Source organism: Bos grunniens, chromosome 3 (genome assembly GCF_055505025.1).
Source record: "Bos grunniens cultivar Pamir isolate PY7600 chromosome 3, Bosgru_T2T1.0, whole genome shotgun sequence".
Lineage (NCBI taxonomy): Eukaryota > Metazoa > Chordata > Mammalia > Artiodactyla > Bovidae > Bos > Bos grunniens.
Genome location: NC_141167.1, coordinates 66,468,039 through 66,479,873, shown reverse-complemented (window position 1 = coordinate 66,479,873; position 11,835 = coordinate 66,468,039). Strand labels below are relative to the sequence as shown.

Below are 11,835 nucleotides of genomic sequence, written 5' to 3'. Positions count from 1 at the left end.
AGTCAAGTTGAGGGTATCTCTGGTGCAGCACGTTTGCAGGGTGCCCTTGGGAATTTTTCCGGGTGATTTCCTATATTTGCCCAGCCACATAGAAAATGACCGAAAGTGAATAGGGAAATAACAAAACGCAAAGCACGGGGCGTACCCGAGCTCACTGTTCTTGGCTCTTCTCCGGACCCGTAGCCACGCCCTATTACGACTGCGTGGGCGACTCGCCTATAAAAGCCAGTCTCGCTGCGTTTCGTCGCCACTGTCTCTTCCTGTCTGAGGTTGCGTCTGTCGTTGTTTGTAGCTGGAGCCGCAGTGGCCGTGAAGATGGCGTCTACCAGCCGGTTAGTACGTCATGTAGAGCCCAGCCAGCTGAAGGGCGGGCGTCGAGTGCCGGGGCTAGCAGGGCGGCCGCTCCCGCTGCTTCATCGAGCAGAACGCCTCGGAAGTGCGGGGAGAGGCAGCCGGAGCCGCTGGCCGCCCGGGACAAAGGCACATCCAGACGCAGGGCTGTCAGGGGTGTCGCAGGGGGTAACGAGCCGCCGGCGTTTCTCCTCCAGCGTCCTTGGTCGTTTTCTCACCCAGGCATTATCGTGTGGAGGGGCTCCGGTGTCCCCAGCCTCTGGCCTCGGGTCTTTTGCGTATGATCCAACTGTCCTTTTTTCTTAAATTTTCCACGCTTGTTTTTTTTAATCTGTTGGTCTGCCAGCCGAGGGTCCTTGAATCCTCTTCTAGAGAGCGGGAAGGGGTTAGTTCTAGGCCTTTATCCATCTGGCAAAAAGTTAGGGACGTCAGCGTTGGTAAACCTGATGGAAACTGATAGCCATCCCCGAGGCCTTTTGAAGTGGAAGCTAAGGCATTTCTGAAGAGTTGATAAGTCTCCTTAAGAGATTTCTTTAGAGATGTCATCTGTATACTCCTGAAGAAAATTTTGCCTGCAGAAAATTAACGTATACTGGGAAGTCACTCGGAGAAGGCAATGGCAACCCACTCCAGTGTTCTTGCCTGGAGAATCCCAGGGACGGGGGAGCCTGGTGGGCTGCCATCTGTGGGGTCGCACAAGGTCGGACACGACTGAAGCGACTTAGCAGCAGCCGCAGCAGGAAAGTCACTAATATATTTAAAAAATGTGATGTACTGATTGATACCTACTGCAAATGCATACAGTGCCATTAGAGACAGCCTTTAATCCTGTGACATGAAAAATGCTTGCAGACCCTAATTATGTCTCTCATGACTAGTATGAGGTAGATATTAGGATTTTTGCCTAAGTGTAAACTGAGTCATGCCCATGTTGACTTTTCCAAGGTTAGTATTAGAACAGAGTATAGAATCTCAGATATGTTTCCTGGTATCACACTTGGTAACTCATAATGTATTAAACGTATCAGATTAAGTTCTGTAGCTTCTGGAAGCCAAGGTAACTCTGGCATAATTTTTCTGAACTTGTTCTCATCTTTGGAATTGAGTTCCTGATGAAAACCATCATCACAAAATAATAAGCTTTGAGTAGTCCAGGCCCTTTCTGGTGAGTACCAAGCCTTACTACTTTATGTTACTGTATTTTTAAAAGATGGGGCAGGAGGCAGCCTTAACTAAACTACTTGGAAACAACTCTTAAGGCCAGTGACACTTGTTTACTGATTGTAATTCTGTGATTAAATGCTCAATCATTCTATTTGGGTGTGGCTCTGTCAGGTTAGGCTTCCTTGTAGGTAAATGGAGAACTAGCTTCCCAAAGACATCTATATATAACATTCTCCTATGGCAGATCTACTATGAATATGGTTATATTGGGGCTTTATTATAACATACTGTAGTAGTTAAATATAGTAAATTCACTTGATTGATTCTTTACCGAAAAAAAATACATTTCCTTTGTGTGCTTTATTCTCTTTTAAAAGAAAAAATCTCAGATATTTCTTTGAAATAAATTCTTCCTAGGCTTATTGCAGTTGTCCATCTCTGAGTTTTTTCTACCCGTGAGAACAAAGGTGGATGTTAGTATTTCTGTGATAGCTTTTTTCCCCTGAGAAAGAGGGACAGTTACTGGACTATGAAACTGCTTGGTGTTTTCACAGAGAAGAACAGAAATGTTATGAGTTCAGATCTAAACTCTACCACTCATTAGTTCTGTGACTTCAGGAAAATCATTCTCTGAGCATAATCTTTAAAATAGAGGTAATGCTTAATTTGAAGGGTTGCTAATGAAGATTAATAATATATGTACAGTACTAGACACACAGTCAGAGAAGGCAGTGGCACCCCACTCCAGTACTCTTGCCTGGAAAATCCCATGGACGGAGGAGCCTGGTGGGCTGCAGTCCATGGGGTTGCTTAGAGCTGGACACGACTGAGCGACTTCACTTTCACTTTTCACTTTCATGCATTGGAGAAGGAAATAGAAACCCACTTCAGTGTTCTTGCCTGGAGAATCCCGGGAACGGGGAGCCTGCTGGGCTGCCGTCTGTGGGGTCGCACAGAGTCGGACACGACTGAGCAACTTCACTTTCAGTTTTCACTTTCATGCATTGGAGAAGGAAATAGAAACCCACTTCAGTGTTCTTGCCTGGAGAATCCTGGGAACGGGGAGCCTGCTGGGCTGCCGTCTGTGGGGTCGCACAGAGTCGGACACGACTGAGCAACTTCACTTTCAGTTTTCACTTTCATGCATTGGAGAAGGAAATAGAAACCCACTTCAGTGTTCTTGCCTGGAGAATCCCGGGAACGGGGAGCCTGCTGGGCTGCCGTCTGTGGGGTCGCACAGAGTCGGACACGACTGAAGTGACTTAGCAGCAGCAGCAGCTGCAGACACATAGTAGGCACCCAGTAAAGGATAGCTATAAAATGAAGTTTGGAATTTCATGGCTTCTTAGGCAGCCTAAGTTGTTTTAATGTCAGTGGTGGTGGTTTACTCCATTCCTTCCCTCTCGTTTCTTTCCCTTACTTCCCCCACTGCCCTACTCTTGTGCTTCCTCTTTTGTATTACCCTTGTGGGTTATTTAATTAAAAGTTAACTGCTTGAGCACAGTTTTACTTTGAATAGGTAACACATGCAAATCATAAAAAGCAAGAAGAAAAGCAGTTTCTTTTTTCCCTCACTCCTAACCATCTAATTCTCCAGAGCAGTCATCGTAACCAGTTTCTTGGTGTTTTCCTAGTGATTCTGTGGTTTCACAAACATATGCATACTTCCTTCCAAAAAGTAGTCTAATATAAAAAATGAATGCTCTCTCGCTTTTTACCTTTTTTTGTGAAGTTATTTAGCACACAGATTTTAAGTGTGCAGTTCACTTACAAAGTGAGCACATACACGTAGCTGTCACCCAAGTCTCGATCAAATACCACCAGCAGCAGCAGCACTCTGGAAACCTCCTTTATGCCCTCAGTCAGTACTCTTTCTCAAAGAAAACCACATCCTTATTCTTAACACTATAGATTTGTTTTGCCTAACTTAAACTTTATATATAAATGCGTATGTATTCCTCTGTGTCTGGTGTCTTTTGGTCAGCATTTGGAGATTTACTCATGTTATTGCATATAACTGTAGTTCTTTTTTCAGTTTTCTCTGAAATCCCTATGTTACTCTTTCATTCAGCATATCTTTGAGTTGTTCCCATATCATTTTTATATACATATACATGCACACAATATTCTACTTTTTAATAGTACAAAATATATCAGTCCTTTGAATGCTGTGTGCCACATGGCTGCCCATTGTACACATTTGTAATTACTGTTACTTTTCTAACACTGTCCTTTATTTTGACACAGTTTTAAAAAAATAATTTATACTAATTTCTTAATGTTTTATTTATTATAATTTATGAAAATATTTTCCTAGTAGAAGTTTATGGAATAAGCATGTTGTTGTTCAGTAACTCTTTGGAACCCCATGGACTGCAGCACACCAGGCCTCCCTGTGCTTCACTATATCCCAGAGTTTGCTCAGACTCACGTCTATTGAGTCAGTGATGCCATCCAAGCATCTCACCCTCTGTCACCCCCTTCTCCTCCTGCCTTCAGTCTTTCCCAGCATCAGGGTCTTTTCCAGTGAGTTATGTCTTTACATCAGGTGGCGAAAGTATTGGAGCTTTAGCTTAGCTTTAGGTGCAGCATCATTCAGGATTGATTTCCTTTAGGTTTGACTGGTTTGATTTGCAGCCCAAGGGACTCTTAAGAGTCTAATAAGCATGAATATAAACTAAACCTCCATTCCCTGTTTTCCCAGTGAGAAGATTCAAGGTGTGTTCTGGTTAACCTGAACGTGTACATTTGGGAATATGGATTATTTTATCAGTTTTTCAGTGGATATTACCTCTGTTGAAAGTTACCATTCTGAACTGTGTTTGCTAGTTTGAGAAACTTTATCCAAAACCACAGATACCTGTTTACATACTTCAAGAATAGTTGATGTTATCTTTTATATATATGTTTGTGAAGCTTGTTCTGTATTACTTCAAGTCAACTTTTAAAAAGAGCTTATTTTCAATGATAGCAGACATTTGTGATTGTAAGACACCACAGCCATAGAAATAATTATTAAATCTATGTTAAATATCTTGGATAGTTTTTAGAACCGATTCTGTCAGGTCACTTACGGCTGATGTGTCTTTCCCATACTGCCTTACTTTCAAAATAAAATAAGCAAATTATTAATATCACAAATAGATTTAAAAGTAGCTTTTGAAGTCATTTCTTGAGTGCTAACAAACTCAGTTCTGGACTAAATGAAATCATCCTAAGTTCAGCAGAGCCACATCTACCACCTTGGTTTGTATCCTTTTTAGGTTCAGTGTACATTCAAGTTTATTACTAAGGTATCCAGTGAGTAGAAAAACACAGACTTGAAATTTATTCTCTCACCAGAGAAGTAAGTGTCAAAGGTCGCAGACCAGATGGTTATATGTATATGTTCCGTGTTATGATGGTAGGTAGTCATTTCCATACCAATCAAGATTTATAAACATTTTAGTAGTCTGCATGTTAAAAAAAAGCTTGTTTTCTGTTTACATTTTTAAAACCTTCCATTCTGCAAACCAGGAACTATTCTTACAAAAGGCAGTTCCAGTATTATCTGTTAATTACTAAGTAGGATTTAAAGTAACTAAGATGTTTACTTTGAAATCTGAGCTTAAATGTCTTATAAGTGTAAATGTACTGTAAATTTATTGGGAAAGTGTTCAGAATCCACCTCTTCCCCCCTCCGAAAGATTAGTAGTGTGTTGCATATTGGTTAGAAGGATATTTAAAAAAAATTTTTTTTTTTTCCCACGTAGTTTGGATGCTCTTCCAAGAGTCACATGTCCAAACCATCCAGATGCGATCCTAGTGGAGGACTACAGAGCTGGTGATATGATCTGTCCTGAATGTGGCCTGGTTGTAGGTAAGCAGTTACTATGATTTTAATTGAAAACACTCTTTTGGGTACTTTGCTTTTGTATATTTTCCAAACTCTCTTTTAATGAATACATTTTTACTTTTTCCTCTTACAGGTAATACATATTTTTTTGTAAAGCAAATAGATTTAGAAGAAAGGAAATAAGTGAGAGTGAAATCAGAGACCATATTTTACTGTCTATAGAAACACATATACTTCATAATGTGGGGTAGGATGGACATCTAAAATGGAGGTAATTAATCCAGAAGGAAAGGCCTTTAGTCCTTTGTTTCCTGAGTTTTTTGGCTTAAATATTTGATGCACACTTGTGCATATGGAAATAATGAATAAATGTAATCTACCTTTTGTGATTTTCTTATATTTAAACATGATTTGTTTCAGAGGAATGAAATTAGATAAGCATGAATGATTTTGCAGTAATAAAGGTATGTCTTTATAGAGGTATTGAGTCTCATGCAAGGCCTTTTAGTCATCAAAAAAAGATTGGTTTAAATTCCATTTGCTCATACAGACTGATTTATTTATGAATTTCTAGTGTAAAATTGTTATTGCCCAAAATACTGCTTCTTAAAATTTCACTTTATTCCTACTTGCTCACTAATCTAGATCTGTAGTATAACTTTAGGATAGAGATAGTCTGTTCAGAAATTTTTCTTATGGTGGGGTTGTCTCCAGCACCTGAGAAAAGGTATAATACTTCAAGGTTTGAAATACTCAAGAATGAAACTGCTAGCAGGCTTGTGGGCAGTGTAACAGAAACATGGATAGTGTTACACTGTGGAAGTGTCTTTTTTGGAGCACATGCAATATTCATCCGAGTAGGCTGCTTGCCTCAGACCTCCAGTGGGAGTTTTAAATCATACAGAGTTGTTAGTAGCAATTGAAACCCATTTGCAATTACATTCTACTCAGTAAGTATATTAACAGTTAATAAGCTTATATGCTAGGCACTGTTTTAAATGACTTACATATTCACTCAGTTTTTCCTTAGTGACACCTATGAGGTATATCTTCATTTTAGAGATGGCAGAAACTGAGGATTAAGTAGTCCAGCAGTCTAGTTCCACTGCCATAGTTCCATTATGACCTGTCACCTATTTTTATATGCCCTGTGTGCTGAGAATGACTTTTCCATTTTTTTAATAGTTAAAAAATCAAAATAATATTTGGGGACATGTGAAAATATTATCAAAGTCAAACTTAAAAATAAAATGTTATTGGAATATAGTCACACTCATTTGTTTATGTATTGTCTGTGGCTGCTTTCATGTTGGATAGCAGAATTTAGTGGTTGTAAAAGAAAATGTCAATGTATGGCAAAAACCACTACAATATTGTAAAGTAATTAGCCTCCAGTTAAAATGAAAAAAAAAAAGAAACCTTACATGTTGTTCTCATCACATCATACTGCCGCTCAGTGCACTACAAATCCCAGTTATAAATCCGCAGCATTTTGAGTGCCAGGCATACCTCCATACTGCAACTCTTATTTATTTATTTTGTTACCATTGCATACCCATCAAGTCAAAATGAGAAAAAAAAAGAACTCTGAATGTCATGTTTTTAAGGCATAGTCGGAGAAGGCAATGACAACCCACTCCAGTACTCTTGCTTGGAGAATCCCATGGACGGAGGAGCCTGGTAGGCTGCAGTCCGTGGGCTTGCTAGGAGTCGGACACGACTGAGCGACTTCACTTTCACTTTTCACTTTCATGCATTGGAGAAGGAGATGGCAACCCACTCCAGTGTTCTTGCCTGGAGAATCCCAGGGACGGGGGACCTGGTGTGCTGCCGTCTATGGGGTCGCACAGAGTCAGACATGACTGAAGCGACTTAGCAGCAGAGCATAAGTTTTGTAACTGGATGAAATGGCGAATCATTGTCCTTATCATGTGGTCCATACTATAGATACACCAGAAGAAGACAATTGACATTATCAGGCTAAGCACTCATCACAGTACTGCTAATTCAGGAAAACAGTGATCATAAAATTTAGAAAATGTCAAGTAGAAAATCTCATCACAGCTGAATTTCTTCACAAAAGTAAAAGAATAAAAATAAGGCTGCAGTTAAGTTTCTGAGTGGCTCATTTGTGGGCCAAACAGGGAAGATCATTTACCAATGATGAGTTATTTGTGTGTGTTTGTAATAGCTAAAGAAATGTGTCCAGAGACTATAAACTTAGTAAAGACTGCTAGCCTCTCAGAAGAAACAGTTGCTTGAAGAGTTGAGGACGTTGGCAGTGACATCAGTAGTAAATTAAAAACAAGATAATTTATTTCAAGTGTTTTTCCTAGACTCTTGATGACTAGACAGGTGTTGTTGATATTGCTGATTTGTTTATTCACAGAGTCAGTGCAGAGTTTCATAGATTGAATCAGCTGCATGGAACAACTACAGGAGAAACTACTTCTAAATTAAATTGCCAAAATACTGATTCAGTACAACCTGAAGTGGAATCTGCTAGGATGTGTTAAAAATAAGGTGTAGTGCAGAAGACTTAGTTGGACAAACTTATAAAGATTGTGAAAATGGAAGATTTTTCAAGTGTATAGTTATCCATTGTATTATTCATCTGCTATGCTGTGGAAAAGGTTTGAATTCATCACATGTTATTGATCCATATATATAATGTCAGTAGTGAATTTCATTCAGTCTCATGGACTTAACTGTCATCAGTTCTATAAATTTTTGTCAGAAATAGAAGCTGAGTATCTTGACTTGCCCAACCACACAGTCATTTGGTAACTTAATAATGGCAAAGTTTTCTTGTGACCTTTTTTAAAGCTCTGGGGCAAGGTTGAAGTTTTTCTGAGCCAGTATTGCCCTCAGCCACTACTGTTGAACACAGATGGCTTCAGAAATTAGGTTTTCCTGCAGAGTTGCTAGTGTTTATTAATAAATTCAATCTAGAACTGCAAAGGCAAAGTGGTGATTGATTACACTGTAGTAAAGCCAGTTTGACAACTAGCATTATTTAAAACATAAGTAATGTCAAATTGCTTTAATACATCTTATGTACTTTCATGGTTGTCAGAAGTTAAAACAAAAACTAAGATTTTAATTCCCACCCAAATCTGCAGTGGATATATTTTCCAAACTCAAACTTTAGTCAGTGTTTTTCAGACCAGGATACAAGTGCAAAGGAGATTTTCATATTTTAAAGCTGCTTAACTGCAATTAAGGAGATTCTACCTAACCTTTAATTAGAAGTGATTTTTTAATCTACAATATAGTGACATGATAAAAGGCGAATATCAGAAGAATGTAATAAGATTCTATAAATGCCTTCCAAACAGTGAATATGCTCTATTAGAAATGCTTGTGGATTAATGTCAGTATTTGATTGTACTTGTCTGCATGAGGGAAGACATTTTTAAAAGTAAGATATATAAAATGTTATTAATATAACACTGACAGATGACCATTTGTAATTGATTAAAAAAAATTTTTTTTGATGGTTAAGGAACACTAACTTTGAACTCTGATTAAGTGATATGTTATCCCTTCAAAAGAGAATTGTTATTCCTAGTAGTAGAAATTGTATTATAACAAATTATATTCGGTCATTATTATATTCTTAATCAATTAAAAACTAGTGGATTTTTCTCTTTTTGTTTAATTACATATATATATATATATATATATAATAATAATAATAATAACCTCAGTTTGGCCTCTGGACCCACAAAGCCTTTATAAAATGTTTTCTATGGCCCTTTACAGAAAATGTTTGCTGACCCCCAAGTTAAATGAGAGCATTCTAATTCTTACCAAGTAGTAAAATTGAACTGATGATATGTAAGAGTGAGACAGAGACAGAAGATTAATTAGAATTTCAGTTTCTTGGTTCTCTTAACTTCTGTTGCCATTTAAAAAGAAATAGTGGAAAAATACTGTATTATATTTCCAGTCTTTCCATCAGCTTCACTTCTGCTGTAACTAGCAAGATAGTTGGATAAAATTAAGTAACTGGAGAAGGAAGATATAATTCTCAAGTCTTATATTCTTTTTAGTGCTTGGAATCCTAAATTTTACTTTTTTTTTTTTTTTCTATCTCTAACCAAAGACAGTTAATTTCCTTTTAATTTTGCTTTATTATTATTATTGAACAGCATCAAAAATGGTATTTTTCATTCTAACGATGTAAGCTAATTTTTTTTTTTCCAGTTTATTTGGCTGCATCTGGTCTTAGTTGCATCACACAGGATCTTTCATTGTGGTGCACAGACTCTGTAGTTGTGGCTTTCCTGGTGGCTCAGATGTAAAGAGTCTGCCTGCAGTGCAGGAGACCCAAATTCGATCCCTGGGTTGGGAAGATCCTCTGAAGAAGGAAATGGCACCCCACTCCAGTACTCTTGCCTGGAAAATCCCATGGGCGGAGGAGCCTGGCAGGCTACAGTCAGTGGGGTTGCAAAGAGTCGGACACAACTGAGTGACTTCACTTCTTCACTTCACTAGTTGTGGCATGTGGACTTAGTTGCCCCATGACATGTAGGATCTCTATTCCCCGACCAGAGATCAAAACCATGTCCCCTGCACTGCAAGGTGGAATCTCAACCACTGGACCACCAGGGGAGTCCCTAGGCTAGATTTTAAGGCCTGAAAAATTTGAAGTATAATCTGATTAAACTTTTCTATATATAGAAATATCTGTTTGTGATGCTGGGTTTTCTGACATAAAATATAACAAACTTTTGTCTTAACATACACAGTAGCCTCATTCACAGGTATTGTGGTTAAATGTATAATATGATGCCCTGCAAGTGAAGAATATATTTCATGACCAGACAAGAGGAGGCAAGCAAGAAAGAGTCTGCAAACAGAAAGTTCCATTTTGCTGATGTTACCATCAGCCAAATTATGTTGAAAATAGTTTAATTGATCATGACTTTCCATGAGTCTAAATTTTAAAAATACATATACATATGTACATATATACAGAAACACATATCATTGTCATATATTAATAATAAATCAGATTTCCATCATCATTTTGATTTAAAGGCATATGCTCTTCTTTTGTCAGCTCAGTTCAACTTTTATCTCTAATACTCTGGAGATAGAGAAGAAATTAAGCTGGGCAAATATTCTGTAGTCCACTGAGGGCATAAAATTTGTAACTTTTTAAACATTTGAGAGATTGATGTTCATAGTGATTTATATTTAGATAGCATCATCATATGTCTTCTAATAAATAATTTTGGTGTACATAGTTTGATTATACTTGCCATGAAATTTTACACTGCCTCAAAGTTTTTAGTATTTAGGCTATAACATTTCTTGAGCAAGCACTTTGAATAGCTTTTTGTTTAAATAGTCACCAGACAACTTTAGAAACAAGCCCTTTTAGAATTGTTTCTGGACAACTTTGTACTTAATATTTAATATTAATGTGTTCTTGAAACTTAGGGCATCCCATTGTCACTAACTCCCTTTAATTTTAAACTCAAGACCAGATACTGCTTAACTGTCATTTTTGGAGCCATATTGTACCCCTCTCTACTGAGTCATCAAGTAAGAGTGCCCATTACTATTATTTTTTTTAAGTGAAATAATTCATAATACAAAAAATATGTTTTGTGTGATATAAAATATCTTTTTATAGTCTCTAATAACACTTCTCACTGTCCTTCAAGCCATCATTTGTAGGCTACTTGAGGCCCATCACTCAGTCTTAAAACCAGTGCCACATATTTTAGGACTTTATTAAAGCAACATCATACTTTCTGGAACCAGTTTCTGTTTCAGTTACATGATGGACCACTTTAAAATTTAATGGCTTGTAACAGCCATTTAATTTTGCTCAAAATTTTATATGTCATTAATTTGTGAAGGAGTCACTTAGGCCACTGTTTCAGCCCTAACTGGACCTGGAGGGTCCACTTCCATAATGGTTTCTCACCTGCATTTTGGTACCTTTCTGCTCCTTGACCCTCCCTGTGTTGAAGTGTCATCCTCTAAAGCCTTTCCGTAGTTGTATTAGAATAGCTCATACATGATGGTTGGTTTCTAAGAAAGATATCCCAAGAGCAAGTGTTCTGAGGGAGAATGGAAGCTGGACTCAAGTAGTTAAGGGCTGTGCCTTGAAACAAGGTCACTTTTGTATTCTGTTAGTCACAGCAGTCCTAGGACCCACCTAGACTGGAAGGGGAGAAGAAATAGCCCCACCTCAGTGTGAGGGTAGTAACTGAAAGTCGCTCAGTCATGTCTGACTCTTTGTGACCCTGTGGACTATACAGGCCATGGAATTCTCCCGGTCAGAATACTGGAGTGGGTAGCCAGCCATTCCCTTTTCTGTGGGATCTTCCCAACCCAGGGATCGAACCTAGGTTTCCCGCATTGTAGGCAGATTCTTCACCAGCTGGGCCACCATGGAAGCCCCAGTGTGAGGGTAACAATGTCATATTGCAGAAGAATATGTGGATGGGAGATATTATTGCTGC

The 11,835-nt window shown here is 38.3% G+C and overlaps 1 protein-coding gene across 2 annotated transcripts in view; it reads left to right on the top strand.

The window, feature by feature from the left end:
• Window positions 1–246: 246 nt before the first annotated feature.
• The window catches only part of GTF2B (general transcription factor IIB), a 31,007-nt gene continuing 19,418 nt past the window's right edge, over window positions 247–11,835 (top strand). Inside the window, exons 1-2 of one of the 2 annotated variants that reach the window (XM_086390978.1) lie at window positions 247–332; window positions 5,268–5,374. In XM_086390978.1, the coding sequence (XP_086247104.1) occupies window positions 316–332; window positions 5,268–5,374 (124 nt within the window). In that variant the 5' untranslated portion in view covers window positions 247–315. Of the gene's footprint in view, window positions 1,517–5,267; window positions 5,375–11,835 lie in introns of both variants that reach the window. The other variant, XM_086390979.1, reaches the window with a different exon arrangement.